General features: G+C 37.9%; 1 protein-coding gene across 1 annotated transcript; it reads right to left on the bottom strand.

Annotated features, from left to right (window-relative positions):
• Nucleotides 1-3,365: 3,365 nt before the first annotated feature.
• usp12b (ubiquitin specific peptidase 12b) lies at nt 3,366-23,624 on the bottom strand. Its single transcript, XM_067437372.1, has 9 exons — nt 23,468-23,624; nt 21,888-21,968; nt 17,793-18,006; nt 13,696-13,964; nt 11,846-11,922; nt 11,669-11,752; nt 8,837-9,034; nt 7,966-8,044; nt 3,366-4,498 (listed from the first exon to the last, which is right to left on the bottom strand). Exons 1-9 carry the CDS (start codon nt 23,513-23,515, stop codon nt 4,397-4,399), a joined length of 1,152 nt encoding a protein of 383 aa, XP_067293473.1. The 5' UTR covers nt 23,516-23,624; the 3' UTR covers nt 3,366-4,396.
• Nucleotides 23,625-24,767: the final 1,143 nt, after the last annotated feature.

The raw sequence follows: 24,767 nt of genomic DNA, 5'->3' as shown, positions 1-24,767 counted from the left end.
CATTTCTGATTTTTTTCTTCTTCTCAGAATTGCAAGTTCATCGCACTTTATGACTTTTTTTTCCCCTCAGAATTGCAGGACTTTAAAACTTGCAACTGCTTGTTTAGCTCACAAGTCATTATTGTTACCGTTAAAAAATATATTCTGTGGAATAAAAACAAGCTTCCATAATGTTCCCTACAAGTAGCCTACAGAAACTATATTCTATAATATAGATAATCTATAGGCAGAGCTGGATGGTAAATTAATGTAATCTGGATTGCAAAAATGATTGCAAAAATGAAGTACTCGTAATTACATTAAATTACATTTAAAAAAATACTTTTTTTATTGATTACATCTCAAAATGTCAAATATTAACTTTTTTATCTTTAAAATGTTACTTTCTAAAAATAGCTATACTGCTTGTTCAGAAGGTCTTCCAGGTTTGTGCGATTTCACACACAAATGTTTCACACACACAAAGTTTCATATTTACATGCAATGCAGGAATTCCTCAACTTTTGCAGCTGAGTTTGACCTAATATTTAAAGTACCCCCATAAATTTTATTTTGTAAGTTGTCAATAATAAAATAAAGTCAATCATAATTAATAATAAAATTAAGTTCGGTTCTCTGATGTTGGTTAATGGTCACATGATATGCAGACAAACAAATAACATTTTTTAAAGTTTTATTATTTGTTCTTATTTGAAAATTATCTTCATTTAAAATGTTTATGGTTTAATTACTTAATAGCTTTTCATTAAACTCACAAACCCAGTCTGGGAAACCCTGATGTAGCCTAATGTAATATTTAATGTTGTTCACAAAGAATGGAATATATTTTCTTTCTCTTTGTATTTTTATATTTAAATCAATGTTAAATCAAAACGTAGTCCGATTACAATAGATTACATATTGCATCCGTAAATATGTAATGTTGGATTACGTTACTAACTTTAATTTCTGTAATTTGTAATCAGTAACCCAATTAGCCTACAATTGTAATATACCCAGCTCTGTCAATAGGCTATAGATTTCAGTGAGCGTTAATGGTCAGTCTTTGAATTTTAAATTCAAATGTAGTTAGTTGGGTTTAATGTTTTATAATGTTATATGATAATACAATTATTTTGTTGTGTTTAGACTAGGACCATGATCTTATCTATTCGGGATTTTCTCCATCACATCTTTTGTCTTTGTCGGTCTCTCCGTCTTCTGGCTTCAGATCTTTTCTACCTTTCGTACATTTTGCGATTCTCCCGTTGTCTTCGCTTGTGAATCACGATAATAATAATTTCGCATCACTATTCGCCAAACAATATTACGCTACTAGATGTAGCAGCCAATGAGCGTGAAAAGGCGCATCAAGCAACTATGAAACACTATAAAACATTTTGTGTGTGTGTGCAGCTTTCATTTCGACTTTCAACATTAAACGACTCTTAACATAAGCAATAGAATATGTATATTTATTATATGTATAATTAATATGTATAAAACTTTTTATTAGCATCACCTCTGAGATGCATTTCTGCTACATTGTCAATCAACAGGATAGTAAAGGTATAACTTTAGGTGTTTGCAGAATATCTTTGTAAAAAAGTTTCCTTCCTGAAAATGATTATGATGTCACATCTATGATGGCTTAAAGTCACGTTGGTGTTGCCCAGTTTAATGGCATCATAAAGAAACAGAGACCATATGAACACCCTTAGGTGGTTGATGTGTTTTTGTTTGTTTTTATTTGGGACAAGTTGATCCGGTCCCATCTGTCATCCACACTGTCCACTCCACTCCAGAACCAGATTATTCAGCTGGTTTACAATTCATTCTTTTTTTCTTCTTTTTTTTACATTGCTTTATCGAAAGTGCACTTTTTTTCAAACCCAGTATGGAATAAACATTACAATGTTATGGGAAGAGGTGGAATGAAACAATGTTAGCATGATGTAGCATTAAACTGTGTTTGTCTCATGTTTTAATGTAGTTGCTGTCTGTCTGCTAATACCAACACTCTGGGTGCTGTTACTGTGATCAGTGCATTGACTGTTTTTGCAACTAGTAACAACTTCTCAAATTTGCAGCATTAATCTGATAATTCCAACATGATCACCCCTAATTTTTGTTTGCTTCAACCATCTCTCCACATAACACACAACAGTCCTGGTGTCCAAATAAGGGACTAATCAGCAAATGTATAAAAATGGAAATGTCAAAGAATATTAATATAACATTTATAATTACACATAAATAAATGTATGATATAAAAGAGCCAAAATAAAGGAAAAGAGTCCTTCCCCCTTAACTACTAGATCAAACCAATTTCAAAAATAAAATATCCAGTTAACTGAGCTCAGAGAAGCCTTAATTCAAACATGATGATGACATCTACAAACACACTCACATGGCATGTGTAAGTGTGTAAATTACATGAAATGTCACCATATGTCAGTTTATTTAAACATATAGTTCAGTCTACTTAAGACACGCAATGCCAGTAGGTTAACTGACAAGCGAGAAGCTTAAACCTCTTTACAGACATTGGGATGTCTTGTTAATAAGACCTTTTAACATGCTTTATAACAATGTTAAGAGTTGTTATACCACGCATGCATTGATACCAAGTAGACTTTACAGGATGAATGGAATAATAATCAGCAGCAGCAGCGTCAGTTATGACCCCTCACAGATTAAAGCAGATTTTCGTCAAACCAACAATCAAATAAAACCAGTGTAGTTTACAAAGGAACCCTGAAATGGAAAGGAAAAAAAGTAGAAGAAAAAAAAAACATTTTCAACTTAAGTCAAGACAACAAGCTAGACAACTGTGTGGTTGAAACTCTTTCAAGAAACCACAGCAAAACTGGAATATGTTACTGCAGTACCTCGCTCGTATGTACTTTCCGCCTTGCAAGATTTAGGCTCAAATACCTAATCTTGCTGGGTGTGCTTTTATAATTTGACTAAATGCAGGCTGGCCTAGATGTCTTGTAAATATTTACTAGCTGTGAGCCGACTGGGAGAAGTAACTCATCCTGAGCAACATTTACAAACAAGAAACAATCCTTAACCAAGCTAACTATTACAGAGCCATGCAGGTTGAGTCACAGCATAAACTTGACATTCACAGACAGACCTAAAACTGTACTTCAGCATCGGCCTTGCTTCACTTCCCTTCTAGGTCTATCTTCAGTTAAAACGTTATTAATTAAGAGGGCAGAGATCTAGAAATCTTACTGGAATTAAACAGAATAGATGCAGCCAATTCAATCGGCCTAATGAATCTGAAGACTTTATAATGGAGTGCACTCATATGTTTGAATGATCCAACATTTCTATGGTTTAATGGCTGAACTGAATTATCCACATTCATCACAATCTCACAGTGTTCATAAAACATGAGTGAATGCGCGCAGCTTTTGGTTTCAATACGGTAGGCATTTATGAGCTTCACCTTATATTCAGAATAATATAAAGTCCTATTTCTATCTCCCTCTGTGACACTACAGTTAGTGCACTATTAAGTGTGCACTATATGACACGATCAAGCTGTACACTCGCTTGCAATGCACACGAACTGGCAGATTATTTTACATTCACTGAATACTGAAAGAGCATTCTTAAGCCAAGCTACATCCTTTATACAAGCACTTCTCTGGTATCCACAATCCCCTCTGCTTAACAGAGTAGAGCTCCCATCAACCCACAGGCCTGCATTACAATAAGCCCTACATCAAATCAATTGTGAAGTTCTTGACAAAAAGAAAATGCTCATCCCCTTCATGCTTTTTCCACTCAGGTTGAGCAGCTCTAATCTAATGCCAACACGAGTCACTGGTTCTGGAAACAGCACGCTTAGAACTAGCTGGTTGACTTGGACGTAGCGTGATGTGTCATGTTTGACACTGCAGATAAACATCTGAAGGGTGAAGAATGTTGTGCAGCTTTCTGGACTGTTTCTGACATTGTGCCAAAACAGATCATGACACTATGACCCAGTGATGACGAATGTGAAACAGATGATCAAAATGAAACTTGTTAATGTGTGTGGTGGAAATTTTTTTTTGTTTGTACAGTGTCTATTCTCAGGCCATCAAGATGTTCATTTCACATGTTTATATGTGCGTTTTCGTGTGTGCCGAGCAACACAAAGCAGGCGAGTGAGACGACAGCGAACCAGACGGCGACTGCTGTGCTGTGTCCAGGCCACTCTGGCATCAACTGCTCCTGTCTGGGGCCCGATTGATGCTCCAGTGCAAAGCTCCACTGATAACCCTGGATGAAAAGGGACTTGACTGAGACGGGATGGAGCAGAGGGCCAAGCTGTATCAACAAAGCCCAAGCCCACTATCTGCCTGATCCTGTCTCTCACAAATCACATCCTTCCATTCTGTCGGTCACTCCTGCTGGTTCAGTCTCTAGACTGATAGAACAGTATATACCCTGACTCTGAGTTTTTGGAGATGTCCGATGTCAGACCATAGAATTCCTCAATCGCTTGGGCATCTATTTTCTGTGGGGACAAAAAAGGATTAATGAATACAGAGGAAAACATTTTTAAGATGGTGTGCTAATTGCTGACTTAAAGAACTAGCTTGACGCATAAAAACAAACCTCACTGGTTCTCACAAAATCCGCCACACATTTGATGTTGGAAAGGTCACGTAGGCGGCAGAACCGATCCAGTGCTTACAAGTGTGGAGGAGGAGGACAATTCAGAAGTTGTTGTATGTTGAATGACACTTATTTATGTCTTTGTGTCAGTTTATTGTTTGGACGTTTTTAAACAAACTGACACAAAGACATAAATATGGGTTGGTACTTACGCCTACGTCACGCGTGACCTTTCCAATGTGATTACATAACGTGTGCTTCATCGCAGAGCTAGTGCAAGACCAGCATTTGTGGTTAAAAAGTATATGCATTTAAAAAAAATTGCAGAAAATATTGTTTCGCTAAAAAGATTCACTCATAAGACTCTAGATAAGACTCTCAGGATTATTCCCCTGTAGAGTCCTTTGAAGTCCACTGAAAGTCCCTGTTGAAGTCAACTATATGGAGAAATATCCTGGAATGTTTTCCTCAAAACCCTTAATTTCTTTTCGACATGAACATCTTGGATGACACGGAGGTCAATAAATTATCAGGAATAATCTGTTGGTCATATAAAATGATTGAGTCTCTTTAGACAGTTAACTCTCTCTCGTCTTTCATGAGAACATGTTTGTACGCCTTTCCGTGTTTTCACTGTTATAAGGTAGGGGTAGGGTTGGGTAATGTTCAAATTTTAATTGGTACCCAACGGTGCCTTTTTTCGGTACTTTAGGGGCTGTTTACATTAATAACTGTAAAGAAACTAAGTAATTTAGAAGTGTTACTGACATTATGCCAGAGCTGCCTTGGTCTTTGTCTGCCATTGTCTGTGATGTTTGTTTACTGTAATATTTACCAGTAAATTGTAAGCTACTAGCTACTTAATTAATTGAATTCATAAAACAACCATATTATTTTTCTTTTTCTTTTTAATTTAATTTCTATGAAAAGATTTCCCACAAATTCTGTGCTGTGTATCTTCTGGTTATCAAATGAAAACATAAAACATTAATTTAATGTATATTTTAATTGAATTAGAATATATGAATGTGAATTGTGTTATAATAAAATGTATTATTACATTATATGCTGATAATATATTATTATTATTAGACTAGTGTAAAAAAAATTATTACACTTAGACATATCTAAATTCTACAGTACAACAGTAATGTATTTGTCAAGTTAAACCTGACTTATTTTGAGGGATTGCCGTGAAGAGCTTTGAGTTTCTGTGTGTGTTTATGATGTGACGATAGATTTTCTCAAATGAAACGGTATGTAAAAAAAAATGCCTATGTAAAATGCTCATGAAGTCAGCATAAATGTGACTCTCAGGCTCTGGAGATGACGTTCATTCATATGAGACAGCAGAAATGGAAACACACGACAGTCATGCGTGATTCCATAAAGATGGGTGTGAGATAATGCAAACCGCCATTCATTTACTGAGACATGCACAATTCATATATAAATAGTCTTTTTGCAGTTTAATATTCACAGACACCGAAGTTCTCAGGTACCGAAATTTGGTACTGATTGATTTAATGTGAACCGGTACTCTGTACCGACGTAATTCAGTCAGTAAGTTACCCTTAAAAGTACAGAGTTCGGTACCAAACCCTAGGTAGGAGGCACCATTATGCAACTCCTGAACATCTCCAGATCAAAACAGAGGAAAAAAGTAGAAACAAGCAATCTCATGCAAGCAGATGCATATGAAACTTTTTATCATCAACAATAAAAAACATATAAATCAAAATTTGAAATGTTGACACAGGAAGTGGTTAGGACTGTGCAAGCTTTGGGGGTGTTGATATACTCAATCTACTTCGTATTCATTTATGTTTAGAAGATACATGAAAATTAGTAAATTTAATATTTAAAAAAAAAAAAAAAAAATCCTCTCAGTCATGCCATTACTTTTTTGTCTATACAATAAAAGTCCAAAAATGTATTTTGTGTTTTACAGAGGTTTGGGATGACGTCCCTTTAAAGGTGAAGCATGTGATATCTGCACAACTAACAAAACAGAACATAACTGCGTAATCTGTTTGACAATCACAGAAGGCTCAAACAAAACGACACTGGGTCAAGAAATCGACTGATATATTTTGTTTGTCTGTTTGATGTCACTAGAAGTGCAAAAACGGCACGATTCACCTTTAAGTGTCTTCTGAAGCATCTGCATCAAGTTTATATGGAAAATTTCCCACTCCAGAAATTTCTCTCGTTCCAGAGGTGCAATTGGGAAGAGATTGGATAATGAAAAAAACAGCCTTGCCTCCATTTAAAATTCCAGAAACTTACACCACCACTGTGCACTTGTGGCTATTTATAAAAGAAGTTTATGGTACAACAACCACTTCATGTTCTGAGAAGCACCTGTGAGTTTGTGTTCACAACGTGTGTAAATATTTGTCTGGGTTACAATGATGCAAAGTGGATATCACATCTGCGTTTTAAAAACAAATGGATGTGTACAATAAATGTGAATGCTGGTGGTGGAAAACCTGTCTCAATGTTCTGTCAAAGTACATTTTTACGCCAGTAGTGTAGAGCAAATCTAAATAATAATGTGTCATGAGGATGTAATGGAAAATATGTTATTGGGTCACACTCTTTTGAGCATGTTTCAATACAAATTGCTCTTATTAACAAAAAGACACACATTTCCTTTCCATATCAAGTTCAGTCAAATGTTTTAAACATCAAGTGAAACTTGCCAAATGAATGAAAGAGTTTTAGTCTCATTAATGCATCACTATTCCTATAAAAGGTTCCATCATTCAGAGAAAAGTATTTGGGTCAACTCCAGACAAGCACTTGGCGAGGTATCAACAGCAGCTGCACATCACCTGACAGGGAGGTTTCATAGATGTGCTACTGTGCAGTGCTAGACATAAAGATACCTCTAGCTGCAATCATTTCATTATCACTAGACGCCACAAACTAAATGTGGAAATTAAAAAAATGAAGCAATGACAGCTGGAAGAAGAAACAATCAAGTTTGCTGAACTGAAACTGATGCTTTAAGGTCTTGGGAGGTTTTTTTTACTTCTACTTACTTGGTTCGGTTTTAAAGAAACGAAACTATTATTCTATGGTAAATACAACTTGAGCTCTATCAAAAGCATTACTTCATTATTAATTAAAAATCATTTTTATAAAATAATTTCACCTCTCGGAAAACAAAGAATAAACGTGATTTGGAAGTCTATGGGGCAACTGTATTATTTAGTAAAATTATGCATGCATGACATTTTTATTTTGAGCAAAACTAAGGGAATCATTTTATCTGGATACAGACAGTGTTACAGATGAGTTAACCCAGAATATTAATTTATTAATTAATTTAAGTAGAGCAACAATTATACACTGACTTACCTCTACAATGTCATCATCAAACAGGAGCCAGAAGCCGTGACTCTTCACTATAGTGATATAATGACCTCGATTTGGACCACTACAAAAAAGAGAGCATACCAAAAATATATGATTAACAGAGTGTGTATGTGTGTGTGTATTATATATATACATGACCCTGGGCAAAAGAGCTATTTTGAAGAATGTCGGTAACAGTTGATTGACCCCAAAAACATTCATAGCATTTTTTTCCCAATACTATGGAAGTCAGTGGGGTCCATCAACTTTTTGGTTAATTATATTCTTCCAAATATCTTCTGTGTTCAGCAGAACAAAAGAAATTGATAATACTTTTAGGGTTAATTTTTGGGTTTTAACTTTCACTTCTGCAAAAATCTGCTGAGTGTCTTCTTTAAAAAGAGACCAACCTTATTTAAACATTCGTGACTAAGTGCAGATCTATGCTCAAAAAGTGGTCAGTTACTGGTTAAGTGAAAGACGAGCATTTTTCTGTTGAGTAAGTGAGACAAAGTCATGATACAACAGCCGTAGTTGTAGCAGTAATTTTTATTCCTAACATTATTCCTAACATTATCAGGAAAAATAAAATGTAGGGTTGGGACTTGGTTCTATCCATCGGTTGCTGATTGGAATGAATGCAAGCTTACAGTCGGTTGTAAAAAAGGGGCTGCGTTTCAGTGGACTAAATGACAAAAAATTATGTTATGGCATTTTAATAAAAAAAATTGTCAATTAAAAAAAAGAAACATGCATGGATGAATCACAATCAGATGAGTTTCGAAAATAGATAGTGTAAAATTCCATTTCATGCTTCATCCTCAATCAAGATAAACATTGACTGGTTACATTGACTGTAACACCAGACACCTACCTCCCGCAGTGCACCACTACAGCCACCAGGTCGTACAATCGTTCGGGGTTAGTAGCATCACCAGAGGTGTTAAAGAGCCTTAGTTCCAGAGGGAAGACTACACGATAGGAAAGCTTGGTGTAGCGATGAAGCTGGTCCATATACTTAAAGCGCTTTAAGTGCAGGGCAAGGATCATGGGTAATTTTTTCACCCGCATCCTGTAAGGAAAAGGAGAGACAGGATCGATTTTACCTTGCAATTTCATCTCCATTCTCAGACTGCACTTTATTTGACAACTTCCTGAGCAACTGCAATCGTTAAATGCTTCTTTTAAAAATATGAATGTAGGAAAGAAGTTGAATAAGCCCTATTTCTAAAAACGGTGGAGTGTTCTTTATTTACTAACAGCTTGTGCCAGGGCAAGCCTTCTTTTACCATTAAAAACTACTGTCAGGAGGATTTACTAAAGACACGCAGTGAGAATTAGCGCTGAAAAGGTGTGGATAATTGTTTTTGTGGCTGACCATTCAGACTAAAAATTTATGGGAGGAGAGTTTTTAAAGGGGGGGTGAAATGCTGTTTCATGCATACTGAGCTTTTTACACTGTTGAAGACTTGGATTCCCATCCTAAACATAGACAAAGTTTCAAAAACTAATTTTGATGTTTGATGGATTATTTCTGTGTTAAAAATACTTCTTCCGGTTTCTCACAAGTTTCGGAGAATTTTTTTCGAGTATGGCTCAGCTTGACGTTAATAGACCGGAAGGTCCTTGTGTGGGCCGTACGGGCTCTTCTCCCAGTAGTGTGCGCGCGCGCGCGTGACTAGAGCGAGAGAGGAAATACACTGCTCTCAAGCTGCAGATCCAGTCGTCCGTGAACACTTATGTCGGTTATAGTCCGCGCCGCGCTCCACTTCATTCCTCCACTTTGACATTAAGCGACTTCAATGCTTCAGCACAGCATTCTGGGAAGGCAGCGCTGCATTTGAACCGATTTGAACGCAGAAATGACGGGAAGATTCATAAAATCGCTTCAGTCGCATCGCAAAGTGGATCTCCACACTCCAAGAAATGTGTTTTTGACGGAGCGGTCCCAGTGATAAAGGTTCGGTCGTGCTTTGGAAGCAGCCGGTGAGTAAAACTGCTTCAAATGTCTGTGCTGTTGCTTATCGTCGCATGAGTAAACATCAGTAAACAACACGATCGCGTGCTTCGTCATTCAAATGCGCTAACGGTTACTCCATTGCTGTTCTATGTATAACGTTACACTAGTCTGATGTGCAAAACCGTTTTGCTTGCTACTGCTAAGGTTTAGTCGCATACAATAGTCCATAAACCGAATCATGTCCTCATAAACTGCGAGTAAACACACACAAATGTTGACAGGCCACTAAATACAGTACATACCACAGAGACGGACGTCCTGCTGTTGCTGTTTCTATTTCAGCCTTCGAATTAGATTCTGGATCATATCTATTAGCTGAGATCGATAGCAAGGTTTTCTCCACGCTTGAGGACGTCACCGCTTTGTGCGCATTCGTCATTCTTTAGCTCCGCCCATACGATACGCCTCCTGGCGCTCTTTTTTTTCCGGAAAGACTCGGTACAGCCCATATTTCTTTTATAAATATAATAAAACTAAAGACTTTTCGGAGATATGAAGGATGCAATACTACTCTATAGGTACTCAAGATTGACATGAAATTGACTGAAACTGAGTGTTTCACCCCCCCCTTTAAATAAGTCATGCAAGATTTACTAAGGTTAGCGCTCGCCAAACCTTAGTACTGGTATTTTCTCCATTATTTAAAGGCAAAAAAAACATGTCTTAAAGACACTAATTTGCACTGCTCTTGGTAAATTGTTTAGGTCATTAAGGAAATGATCCGGCTGCGTCTGTGTTCTTTAATTTGCATGTTGTCCGTAGATTTGGAATTGGGCTCTCAAATTAATTTGCTTGTTTTTTTGTTGATAATAGATGCATGCAGGAAGGAAGAAAATACTACATAGACAGGAATAGTCCATAACATTAGGTTCACATTGGTTGATGTGGATATCACAGCAAATGCTCTAGGCCTGTCACGATAGTCGATAAATCAATTAATCTCAAGATAAAAAAATGAGCTCAAGAATTTTTCTGGCCGCGATAATTGCCATTTGCATGCTTTTTTTGATTTCCTCGTCTCTCTCGTTAACTGTGCGTGCCTATTCTGTTTGGGGAGGTGTTTGGAGACCGGGTGCGGCGTGATGAGACGTCATTCTCGGCCAGCAGATTCGTCTGGAACTCGTGGCTCTTCGGTTGCGGAGCCATACGCAAAGTTACGATCATCTGTACGTCATCGTCTAAAGCCCGCCCTGATGATCTCATTTGTCCGAACAGTTTCTGTTCGGGGATAATTACTCCTCTATGGAGCAAGGCTAGACCGAACTGCCCGACCTAAACATTTTGTGGGCAGGGCTGAGTTCGGCTGGCATCCAGGCTAGCCCCTAATATGCACCTAAAACACAATCATCCGTTGCAGTTTTCATCCATTTTATTTATTGTTTTTGGTACTTATTTAAATGCATTTTCTAAACAGACTGAGAGTCCATGCTTTCATTGTTTTTGGATGTTTTCCAATTTTTGTGTTAAATTGTCTTTAGAAATTAAACTTTATTGATCTTGTAAAAGGTGTACCTGCATTTTTATGCCATTATCATTATTTTAGATGAAAATGGTCTCAGAACGAAAATATTATAGTTTATCGCAATAATTTCTAATTTATCATCCAGTAAAATTTGTTATCGTGACAGGCCTATGCACATCAGGAACAAGTGATTTCAGCCTTGCCAGTCTATTGCAACTACAAACCTTTTCTGGGCCTCCTGTTTACTTCTGCATTGTTCACAGTAGTACTTGTATTCACTACACAAGGTCTCTGTGTTGCTAAAACCCCTGTCAACGCAGAGAGAACAAGTTATTGTTTCACCTTAATGAAGATCTAACAAAGAACTTTCACCAACTGGACCGTGGGGTTTGTAGCTTTACCTTAGACAGTGTGTGATGGAGGTATTCTGCTCCACGTCCACCGAGAGGTCGAGGAAGTCTTCATCTTTACTGCTCACCTAAGGCACAAAAGGACAGGATTACCCATCATTCAATATAAATGTAATTCTGTTGTCTTGTTGCAGCTGGATTGTCAGCACACACATAGATTTCATCTCAAGAAGATAAGAAGTGCCAAGACTGCATATTTTAAAATCAGCTAGTTAGTGGATTGTCTGAACGACTAGCCGGTGGTGGAAGCCCTGGATAATTAGGGTGATAATTAGGCTGTTTCTTACATGTTGTTCTCTAATACAGCCACACCCTTTCCCAAATGCCACCCTAGGCCCTTGTTGTTATCCTCTGCACTTCAAATGAGTCTGCACTTTAAATGATGTGATATCAAAAAGGCTGTCAAGTAGTAGCATGCAGTGCAAATCACATCAGCTCAGCAAATTAATCTTAAAATGGAAAACTAGACACCTACAAGTCTATTAGATCCTTAGGCTGCACAATTAAACGGAATAAAACCGAAATCGCAACATGGCTTAAAGCGATTATTAACGATTATGTTTTTTTTACACACAAGCAGCTCATGATCTGGTGTTTTTGGCGTCTCAGAGCAGCATGGTTTGCAGTAAAAGCTGCTCCACAGCACACAAACTCATCTCTGCACGTTCTCAGAGTTTTGGTCGCTTGTAACATGCGGGAATGTAGCATGCGCCAACCATCTTCCCAATAAATCTTCCATTGCGATGAGAGGCGCTTATACAGTTTTCTAGTCCATGTGATTTTATGCAAAAATATGAGCTTGACGGTTCAACATTTGAAAGACAACCATAAATATTAATATTTACATTTTACAGATGTCCTGGAAAATAAAATTATTTGTCTTAATTTCATTTAATAAAGTCAAAAATTACAACAGTAATATTTGCATTGTTTAATATTTTATTAAATAAAAATAATTTAAATATTGATAATTTAGACATTAATGTATGAAAAGCACACATTTTATGACCAAATTGCAGCCTTACAATCAAGATTTTTTTTTTTTTTTAATTACAATCACTTTTTTTATCAGAAAAAAATTGCAACCCTTTTAGAGCATTGCAATATAATAATTTTTAAGATGCATTGCTTCTGAATGCTTCGTCATCGATGCAGAAAAACTATCTTTTTTTTTTTTTAAATGTCTTTTTTTATGTCATTCAATAGGCCTATCATACATATTAATGTACTGTCAGATTGTAAATAAAGTACTCCTATTATAGGCTATACTAATTTAAAAAAGGTTTCTATGTCATTCATAATCATTGGGCTTTCATCTGATGTTTTGTCTTCCACTGAAAGAACATGCATGAATAAAGTTTGGGACGTGCTTGATGTTAAACAGTTAGAGGTCAAAAGGCAGCAAAAAAAACAAAATTGATGAAAATCTCAAAATTGATACACACCCAAAAAGAGGCCTCTCTCAAAAATAGCTTGCAATCCCGAATATAGTTCTCTTTAGCGGCATATTGCTCTTGAATGGTCAGATACACATCGAATTCTTTCAAATTCTCTGTCTTGAAAAGTATACACGTAAACAGTTGGAAGGGGGGAAATCTAATGTGAAACATTATATTAATTTCTATGTCTCAGATTTGCTAGACGAGTTATCAGCATTCTCCCCAATCCAAACATTTAACAGACTTCTTTTTTTTTTGCCATGACACACTGACACAAACTGTCCTCCCATCACATCCATACAATCTCCCGGACACAGATTAGTCAAAGCCAAAGAGCCAATAACATGGTCACGATAACTCACTTTAGGGTGTCTATGACTCACTCCATGTCCTCTGACTCACCGCTTCACAGTTCAGGCACCGTGTCTCATTGGTCAGTGTCCCTTGAAAGATCTCGTGCACCCAGGTCTGTTGTGTCTTTTCCTCTGCTTCACCCTCTGCTGTGCTGCTCCCGCTTCCACCTCCTCCACTTCCGCTCCCACCGTTCTGTACTACCTTTCCATTCTGCTGTCTCTCCTGGCCCTTCTCCTCCTGTAGCAGATCTGCAATGGTGTTGAGCAAGTAGTTGAGGAATTCGTGTGCATCTTGCTGCATGTAGTTGTCAAACAACTCTGTAGGGAGAGTAGAAGGAAGTGTTGGTAACAAAGTAGTTGCAAGTCAATAAATGTTTTCTTTGCTGGCTGGATACTGGATGACCAGTATAGTGCAGTTAATGATGAATGTCTTATTAACTGGTTTGTTATTGCTTTAATCCATCAGAGCAGCATATATCATAATATCACACGCACTTATTGAACAACAAATCATCCCAACTCCGCATCTGCTATTAAACTGACTAGCTGTTAATTCGAGAGACATTCACAACTGAGCTAATAAATGGTATCGTGTTATTCTAGTTATTAAAATATTATTAAATAAATGGCAGGCAACACTGCATACATGCAAATATATTTAATTGTATAGTACCATTCAAAAGTTTTGGGGTCAGCACAACCCTCATTTGTTAATGTTTCTGAAATCTTTTTTGTTTTGTTTTAAATCTTACTGACTCCACTGTAGTTTATCTAGACACTGTATTGTTTATCTTAGGTCTTAACTTAAGATATGATGAAGTTAATTAGGATTTTTCACATTTTCATATTACAGAAACAAATCTTAACTTGATGTAGGATTCTTATCCTAGCTTGCAAAATCTCATCTTATCTGTAGTTAGGAAATCACCCCCTAATGCTAAACGCTCCATAATAACGCAACCCTAAACGAGTTCGGTAATCAACTGTCAGGTCTGTTACCAAGCAACCAACGATGCGCAAACAGCTTCTGAGGTAAAACTAAAATCAAAATGAAGAAACAATGGCGTGCTTTTAATTTCAGTGCGGCATAAATTGACATTTTGATACGCTCCGTTGAAAAATTAACAAAATTAAAGAATGACCAGTAATGCTCCGCGATGGCTTGTTGGCCTCTGTAATGTTGGTCGCGATTCGTCAACTAATGCTGTGTTCGAGGCAGGTTTTTGAGCCTGTAAGTTACAACTTTAAACCATGACTCACAACGTAGTAGTGTTTCAAGGAAAAGTCCCACCAAACTGCCTGAGCGAAAGGAATTGCGGAAGCTAGATGTAAACAAAGCATGAAGGGCCGTACAGGGCTTATGCTCATTTACAATCATTTCTATCGCCAAATGTGCTTACTCCTTGCTTATTTGAGGGAAAAGGAGGAGAAAAAAAACTGCGCATAAGGCAAGAGAAACTGCAATACCTTTTATTTTACATTATTTGTAAATTATTATTATTTATATTAATATAATAATAATATACAATATTATTATTATTTTTATTCTTGCACTCAATGAACTGAAAACTAGTTAACGCTAGAAAAGCTGCTGACAATGCATGATATTTGTGGATAAATAATGTTAGAGCAATACCATGGCTTATTTTAATAAACAGTTTGGTTTTTTATGTATGACTTCCACAAACACCCCATCTATAGGAGCTGCCATTGTACTCGTAACTGGGAGTACATCGATCTACAACAAGTTCACAGGTGGGAAGTGACGGGTTTAACGGCTGTTCCAGTGCATTTTCACGGATTTAAGGTTGAAAAAACACGGGTTACAGGTTGCCTGGATTGCGGCATTTCACCCACTGTGTCGTGGGAGTCTGTAATTATTGTATCATCAAAGCACAGCACATTCTCTGGGTCCTCCAAAAGTATCTCCACCATCAAATGTCGCTGCCCTTCATCTTGTATAAACAATAGATGTAATGCTCTTTTGAAAATGTTTTCCGTTGGATTTTAAAAAGGTTTGAAGTTAGGACACCAGTAGGGTTGTCCTAAAGTTAAGACTGCTTTTAGGATTTTTTGTCAGGTTAGAATGCTTCTTTAACACCGTTTCCTGTCGATAGTTATACTGTCCATAGCTATGCAGGGCTGAGCCTGGTCAGTACCTGGATGGGAGACCAAATGGGAAAACCAGGTAGCTGCTGGTAGAGGTGTTAGTGAGGCCAGCAGGGGGTGCTCACCCTGTGGTCTGTGTGGGTCCTAACACTCCAGTATAGTGATGGGGACACTATACTGTCAATGAGCACCGTCCTTCGGATGAGACGTTAAACCGAGGTCACGACTCTCTGTGGTCGTTAAAAATCCTGTGATGAATGAGTTGAATGATCTCTCATGATGAGAGCTGAGGTAAACACGTCCGCACTCGCGGCATATACATTCACAGCGCGTGTTCAGTCTCGCGCGTTTTCAGTTCATGCCTTTGGAAGCTTAACTTTCATAGAAATTAATTTAAGAAGTTAAAACACTATATTGCTCAGCATAGCTCCGTTTACACAAATGCCTGCAGCTACGAGGTGAGCTGTGAGTGCGATCTCCCAACCCCCATGTGTGGGTTGAAAGCATGTGGAAATGGCTCCCTCTGCTGGCTGTAGTCTTTAGCCAAAAGTAGTCTGGCCAAAAATTGCTCCAATTAAGCAAATTGATGATATTTGCATAATTGGAGTAATTTTTTCCGAAATAAAATGCATAAAACTCTCGTCTCAGGGGTATATGGGAGGGGGGAGCACAGTCATTTGAATATACTCCAGGGAGCCAATAACTGATAACCAATTTCTACTGATAGAAAGCCATATGCTAATCGCTAAAGTAATCCTTTAAAATAAGATTATGCATTTAAGAAATGCCACTCTGTAAAAGCTTTTGTCCTAAATGCAGTCCTAACTTACATTACCATGGAGACCAAACAGATAAGATAGGATTCTAAAGTTAAGATGTTTCTGAAATACGCCCCCTGCGGCCTGTACCATGATGGTAGTTTAGCAAACTCAGGGTTACAGGATTAGTTTTGAGTTGACAAAACCAAACCTTTGTATTAAGGATTTGTTGGTCCCATGATGCTGATCATCAGCTTTCTTTGTCAACTTAGGCTTTGATCCTGAGTTCAGGAGTTTAGCTGTGACATCAGTACTGAACAGCCAATCACACGCTGTCGAACTGAGATTCACTTCACGCGAGACAATCAGTGAGATTAATTTCTCTCTTCTGCAGAATATTGCATGATTGAAAAATATTACGAATTAAAAAAATAAAAATACACTGCAAGAAGAAAAGCTGTCTATGAAAGAGGACAACTTAAAGAAAAAATAGTATACGTCAATGCAAGTAAAAGTTATGAAGTTAGTTTAGTTGATATAGAGAAAATTGAACATTTAAGCTCAGTAAGCTTCTTTTTTTTAATAAACTAGTTTTATTTATTGATTTTAAAGCTTATTCATATGACTTTATCCAGGTGATGTTATTTATATGACTTATGTATTAATTTTAACAAAGTATTAATGATTGATTAACTAAAATGAAAAATGTGTAATTGATTAAAGGTATAATAATTACATAAATGATATCTAAATCATTTAAAATTATTATTTTTTATAAATAAGCATTGTTAAAAGCCAGACGCTTTAGTCTTTAAAAAACATTTTCTATGTAGTGACCTTTAATTTGGAGTAGAAACAGGGGGAGTAACTTTATTGCATCAGAGGTGTGTCCCTATACTCACAGCTGATTGGCCCAAATTCAAATTGAGCTCTCTAATCCAGAACATAACCAGCCCCAGAGCGTAAGTTACTATGGCGATGAACACAGCTAAAAGCCAAACCACTTTAATGGTACCTAAAACCCAGGATTGGCACAAACTGAGCTTAAACAAATCTGGCTAGCCAGCTAAACCAGCTTCATGGTACAGGCCCCTGGTGTCTATGTCTACATTCAAAATGTTGACAAACATATCGGGCCATGCATATTATCTGTATAGCAACATCTTAACATATCATTTCACAGATCTCTGAGCACCTGCATAACATTCATCACCACTATCCCACATCAACAACCCCTCTCTTGCCAGTCACTTGCCAGGAACCCATGATCTTTTCTCACCATTTTCCTTCCTCAGTCTGGAGATGAACTTCTTTGGTGGAATGACTCCCACTTTCTTCTTCTGAGTTGCAATGCTGTTGAACAGGTCAGCCAAGCAGGTGAGCAGGCTCTCTTTACGCCGCGGCTGGATCTTATAGGCCAGCACTTTCTCCCGGAAGGGCCGGCAGAAGTACAGTGCCTGCAGCACTGAGTTACAGTAGCAGGTGTTGCCAAACTGAGCGACCAGATTGTGATTGGACAAAGAACAAATCAAAGAGTGATGAAGGACATCTGATTACATACATGCACATATAACAGTGCCAAATCTTCAATTAATGTCTCTGAGAATTAACACAAACCTGTGCTGGAACAAAATTTGAACTAAACTGAGCTAGATAATGACACTAATATTGGAACACTGACACTGCTCTTGAACTAAATTGAAAGAACGTTTGAACTTAACTGAGCTGAATAATGTAATTAAAGTTGGAAAATTGACATTGAACTAAATTTTAAGAACATTGGGCCTCATTCTTGAAACACGAGTAAAAATAATTTGTTTGTAAATCGTTTGTGAAGCCACTCAGACGTAAATTTTCGGATTCATGAAAATATTCGTATTTTCTAAATCTTAGTTAGTACGAAAGAAATGTACACATGCTCTCCACTGCTTGTAAATGGTGCGTAAAACATTTTAATATTCTTTGTTCTAATTAAAGCAAACTGCATAGCTGTCAACCCTCCTGTTTTTTCCAGGTTTCTCACGTATTTAGCTCTTTTCCCGCTGTCTTCCCGTTTGAGTATTTTCCTGTGAAATATCCCGTATTGCTGATGATTTTTGCTAGCCTTACGTGGTCATACTCTCTGAAACTGCTCCAATGGGCTGTGATTATGGGGCGTGTTTCAACCGAACCAGGAAAGACATCAATTCGATAGACCTACAACCAATCAGAGCAACGAAGCGACGTCAACAGAGCTCAACTGCACTGTGTTGCCAAGTCCGCGTTTTTTTTCTTCCCATGGGTTGTTTTTTATGTCCGCGGGTTGAAGCGACTATTATGTGATATATAGACGAGTGCGAATTTTAGCAGGCAACCTTGCCAAAATAACACACATTTTACCCCCCAAACACCATTTTTCCCCCGGAGAACCCCCCGAGAAGCTATTGTTTAGGGCTAGTAGTTGGCGGGTTTTGTTGTAAAAACTTGGCAACCCTGTCTGCACGCGCCCTGGTATCAGGCTGGAATACACAATCTTTGCCGGTGTTGTAAAAAAAACATAATTTAATGATACACAGAGTACTTAGCCAACATGAGCATTTCTGAGAGAAATTGTGAAGGTGAATGCATATACAAACATTCAAAAAAATATAATCCAAGCCCCTTTGATGTCGAGGATGATTACGTTACTGTTGATCATCTGTCCGTCACCGTCTAAAGCCCTCCCTGACGATCTCATTGGTCCGAACAGTTTCTGTTCGGGGATAATTACTCCTCTATGGAGCAAGGCCAGACCAAACTGCCCGACCTAAAAATGTTGTGGCCTGGGCTGAGTTCGGCTGGCATCCAGGCTAGATTTTTGCATACAGCTCATGAAAACACAAAATTTAAAATGTTTTTGCATATTTCATCCGACCAATAAAAGAAAAGTGTTTTTAATACAAAAAATGTCAACCTTCAAATAATTATGTTCAGTTATGCACTCAATACTTGGTCGGGAATCTTTTTGCAGAAATTACTGCTTCAATGCAGCGTGGCATGGAGGCGATCAGCCTGTGGCACTGCTGAGGTGTTATGGAGGCCCAGGATGCTTCGATAGCGGCCTTAAGCTCATCCAGAGTGTTGGGTCTTGCGTCTCTCAACTTTCTCTTCACAATATCCCACAGATTCTCTACGGGGTTCAGGTCAGGAGAGTTGGCAGGCCAATTGAGCACAGTAATACCATGGTCAGTAAACCATTTACCAGTGGTTTTGGCACTATGAACAGGTGCCAGGTCGTGCTGAAAAACGAAATCTTCATCTCCATAAAGCTTTTCAGCAGATGGAAGCATGAAGTGCTCCAAAATCTCCTGATAGCTAGTTGCATTGACCCTGCCCTTGATAAAACACAGTGTCACCTCTTATTGCTGTGCAGCGTTTTTTTGCCACATTTTTTCCTTCCCACAGACTTCCCACTGAGGTGCATTGATACAGCACTCTGGGAACAGCCTATTCGTTCAGAAATTTCTTTCTGTGTCTTACCCTCTCGCTTGAGGGTGTCAATGATGGCCTTCTGGACAGGGTCGGGTCGGCAGTCTTACCCATGATTGCGGTTGTGAGTAATGAACCAGGCTGGGAGTTTTTAAAAGCCTCAGGAATCTTTTGCAGGTGTTTAGAGTTAATAAGTTGATTCAGAAGATTAGGTTAATAGCTCGTTTAGAGAATCTTTTCATGATATGCTAATGTTTTGAGAATTTTAGGTTTTCATGAGCTCATCAGTATCATCAGTATTAAAGCCGCACTTGGCTACTTTTGCTCTCGGGGTCCCCCTACAGTTTGGAAAAAATTATGTCCTCAACTACTGTCGTAAGATCTGTCATCCTACAACAGGGGATGCCATCGCGCGTGCATTTGTTGACATGACAACCCTGATAGCCCTGAACTAGTGATGCGTGGGTCGTCTCATAACCCGCGGACCCCGTATGTCTATTTAATGGTCGCAGGTGCGCGGCAGGTTGTAAAAATATATACAGTGGTGCGGTGCGGGCCAAATAACTTCATAAAAGTGGCGCCGCGGGTCGGTGCAGCGCTAACAGTTCCCCTGAACACTGCAGGAGGAGTTCGAGTTCTTCTGGCGTCGCGTGTGAAATGTCTTCTTCATCCCAGGTAACGTTACAGTCAGTGGCATATGTTTCAGCATGTCATATGAATATAATTTCATGGGTTTTATTTTTTTCAAACGCCAAATAATCACGATGCTCACGTTTACAAGCCAGCGTCATTATAGTAGTCTATTGGTTACCGTTTTACAGAATCTATATGATACTTCAGTTCAATGTTTGAGTGGTAGGTAATCACCATAACAAGCATGTCAGCATCGGTCGGGCACGCCTCCTTCAGCTCACGCCCACGAGCAAACGCTGGTCCAATGTTGATCCTCGTCCTGCCTTTAATCACATCACTTTTTTGTTTCCTCTTATTGCTTTCCTCCAACAAAACTTTTTCTTTGTTATTTGTCTGTGCTGCTTCGGACATGACTATATTATCCGACGAACAAAGTTGGGCTCGCACGTCCGAATTAATGATAAAAAATGATATAAAATAATGAACTTTTATCACAATATTCTAATTTTTTGAGAAGGACCTGTATCTCAGCTGGAAAAACGCTCCCAAGCGCCACCAGCTTTCAAGCTTTCAAGCGCCACCAGCTGGCCATTTTCAGAAGAGCACCAGCCGTTTTTTAGCTGGCTAAAAAATGCTTCGATGGACACATGACAATTTATTATTTATTCCTACTCATTTGGCTAATTAGTCTCTTCAACATTTATGCAAAATACTGGAGCCAAACCTGAGAAAGAAGTCCAAAAATTCCACAGCGTTGCTGGTCACATCATTTGCATTTGTAACTCATGGGCGGAGATTATGCTAATTATGAATGAGCGTGCACCTGCTCCCTATTTGCAAGTTTGGAATTCAGTAAGAATTCGAGGAGTTTTCGTAAATGTCAATTTTACGTGCAAATTACTATATTTAGGAAAGTTAAATATAATAGCGAATTATATTTATGAAAGTTTCATGAATGAGGCCCATTGGACTTACACTGAGCTGAGTATTAACTATTATATTTTAGAACATTTCTAGTTATATACTGTTTTAGTATTGTGAAGCACTTTTAAAACAATCTGTATTGTACAAAATGCTATATGAATAAATGTGATTTCACTAGGAGCTATAGAGACGTTTTATTATTTTATCTTGCTGCCTTTAATACACGCTTGCCAAATCTGCCATTAGGTGATGGGACAAGCACATTGCATTTAAAAAAAAATCCAGGTGCTTCACAATGTAAAAGTAATATGGCAAAGTCATCTTCTATTTATAGCACATTCACTGACATAGACAAACAATGTAAACTTACATTGACCAGTCCAAAGTAGTGTTCATTAACAGGGAACTGTTCCGGTCCAATCTCCTTTTCCAAAGCAGAGGCATTGGCGCCCTATCGAAAAAAGCCACAAAAGTTATCTTTGCAGTTTGCTCAAGAAGTTTCAATAGTAATACAAGTGACCAGGAACACTGCACCTATTTGAGACTAACAGGAACATCCTGTTTGTGGAGTGTGATGCCAAGCTTGGCATTAACAGGATGCATTTTCTAGGCAAGTGAACCCACTCAGTGTCACCAGGGGAGAACATCAAGGCAGAGCTGAGTAAGTGCTGTCAGTATCTGAGGTGTAATGAATGAGTTCTCAGATGTTATAAAGCCTATGACAGTGGTTCTCAACCTTTTTGACTCGAAGACCGCATTATTCCCCATTATTATCTCATTATTCGAAGACCCTCTTCCCTCCATAGGTGAACATATTTTTGCTGTAATGTTAAAGCTTCTTGTTATCAAACTTTTTTATTAACAGAAATGGGGGTGGCATGTTAATTTTGCATCTTAATTTTGTGCGTCTTTTTTTAGTTTGATTATTTTATAATATAATTTATGCTTTTGAATCATGTGAAGTATATGCTATTTCTAAAACTATCTGATTCATCATGATTTAGGTAATCAAATAGACAACTACAAACCATAGAATTGATTACCTTGGTCCTAAGCCAAATAAATTGTACTCAATTTATGTACAGCAATTTTTACATAACACATACTGGCACCAGAGGTGGCTAAGCTAAATCAACAAGAATATAGGTATAGGTCTTATCTCAATAATGGATTATCAGTAACTGCTGGAAAATAAGGAAGTTGCCACATAATTATCTGCTATTTGAGGCATTTATTGATAGATATGGGCTAGTCTCAATTTTTTTATAGCAAACCCACAGTAGCAACCCAAAAGTTTAATATCTAACAATATTGTGTAAGTCACACAGCATTGCAAAATCTAATAAATATCATGTTCGTTGTAAGTCACTGTCTGTATTCTCGCTTTCTCGTGTAACAGTTTGAGAAAACCCATTCAGCACTACAAAGACACGAGTTCATTGAATCAGCTTTCAGTTATGTCCTTCAAACAATGTTACAACACAACAACAACAACAGCAGCAGCAGCAGCAGCAGAAGCAACCGTAGTCTCGTGTGTGACCTCGCCTGTATGACCGCAACTCTTTACAAAACGCTTGTAAACACGTTGAAAAACGTCCACGTTTCTAATATTATCTGATGGTAAATAAAGCTGAGCCGCCCGGCTAATCAAACATGGTCATTATGTGTGTCGCTCGCTACTACGCTAGGCTATACATATAACAATTGAGCAGAATATCAAATTATCTGACAAACAAAATCATTAAAAGTCTGTTTAACCACATATCCAAACTTCTAGTGCGTCTATAAACACAGAGAGAGAGGTGCGCAAACTTTTTGTGGCTGTGCTGCCATGTCATGACACGGTTGTTTATCTGTTAGCTGTTGAGCTAGCCCTGTTAGCAGGCTAATCCAAACACAGGTTAGACGCAGTGGACGGGACAACACTCACTTATACGAGGAAAAACTCACCATCGTACAAATCGAGGCGATCTTTCGGACTGTCATCAGTATTTCCATCCGTATGCCGCCATATTGGACCGAACCCCTATTTTAAACTGTGACAGCCGCACAGGCTGAAGTTCCGGTGAATCCTTCTGTCGGTCCAGCTCGTAGCGGAATGAGGGAGTGTCGCCTGCCTCGCGCAGTGTAGCAGCTGCGTACAACATTATTACTAATCCTACTATGGTGAAGACCTCCGTTCACATGAACTTTGTTGTAAATATAGTTCACAGAATACTGGAAAAATTGTGTATTAAAAACTCAGTTTTTTTCTCACACGGAAAAAGACAGCATATCAGCATCAAAGCACATAGAATGGTAGCCTACAGAAAAATATGCAAATGACAATCTAAACGTAAAAATAAATAAATATGGGCAGTTTTTATATTGCTTTACATGATATTTTGAGATCGTATCTATCTTATCTATTTTATTTATGCTATTAATACTGTGAATGTGTAACTGGTTGGCTATATTGCAATGGTCTTAAAAGAAAACATACTAAAACTAGGCTTATATATAAAAAAATATTAATTCGACATTATTTAAATATTCTTATTTTTTCAATAGAAACAGACTAGGCCTTGGAAAAATGCCTGCTTTACATTCTTTTGGTAAATTCGCACAGTGAAGGCTTACATATGAAAAAATAGTAATAGTAGCCTAATGCTGACATTGCTGTAATCTTTCTGTCATAGGTTAACATAATTCATATTAATGACCTAAGTCTTCTTATAGCCTATGGTCCGCCCTTCTCCTCTGGTTTCTCTAGGCTACTGATCCTCTACTGCAGGGTCATGTATACACACTCAGGACACCCTGGCTTTTGACCGATGTATAGGCCTGAGTTTTACAGATCAGCAGGAGCCAGGACAGGGAGAAGCCAACAATGAGACAACCTACACACTGGTGCTCTATTAGGAGCACACACACCTGAGCAACTGACTGCAAATATGAATTCTATTCTGTTTATAGAGTTCTACTCTGTTTTCTATTTGCAATATACATCTCTTGCAAGTTAAGATCAAATGTGTGGGTTTAATGCTTTGTTTCATTTTGTCATGACAAAAAGAGTATGAAACAAGGAATAGTGGCTTACTCTAAACAGCACTAAAAGGGGTTTATTTGCTTGTAATCACGATGAAACACTTTAGGTGCTATATATCACCTGTTTTTAAAGGGGCTATACAGAACCTTTGTCAAATTGTGCTATGTAGAACTAGAACCTACTTAGATTTTAGATATGTTACTCCACTCTCATATGCTATGA

Source organism: Pseudorasbora parva, chromosome 1 (assembly GCF_024679245.1).
Source record: "Pseudorasbora parva isolate DD20220531a chromosome 1, ASM2467924v1, whole genome shotgun sequence".
NCBI classification, from domain to species: Eukaryota; Metazoa; Chordata; class Actinopteri; order Cypriniformes; family Gobionidae; genus Pseudorasbora; species Pseudorasbora parva.
The sequence above is the reverse complement of the archived record's forward strand: the minus strand, read 5'-3'. Positions and strand labels throughout refer to the sequence as shown.

What these genes read in the sequence shown, in the direction of transcription:
- usp12b (XM_067437372.1), bottom strand. Translation starts at nt 23,515, where the DNA reads ATGGAAATACTGATGACAGTCCGAAAGATCGCCTCGATTTGTACGATG. An exon ending in CAGACTGAGGAAGGAAAATG is followed by an intron (nt 13,965 to 17,792) that starts GTGAGAAAAGAT and finishes CTCTCCCTACAG; the next exon opens with AGTTGTTTGACAACTACATG. An exon ending in GTAGTGGTGCACTGCGGGAG is followed by an intron (nt 8,045 to 8,836) that starts GTAGGTGTCTGG and finishes TCTTTTTTGTAG; the next exon opens with TGGTCCAAATCGAGGTCATT.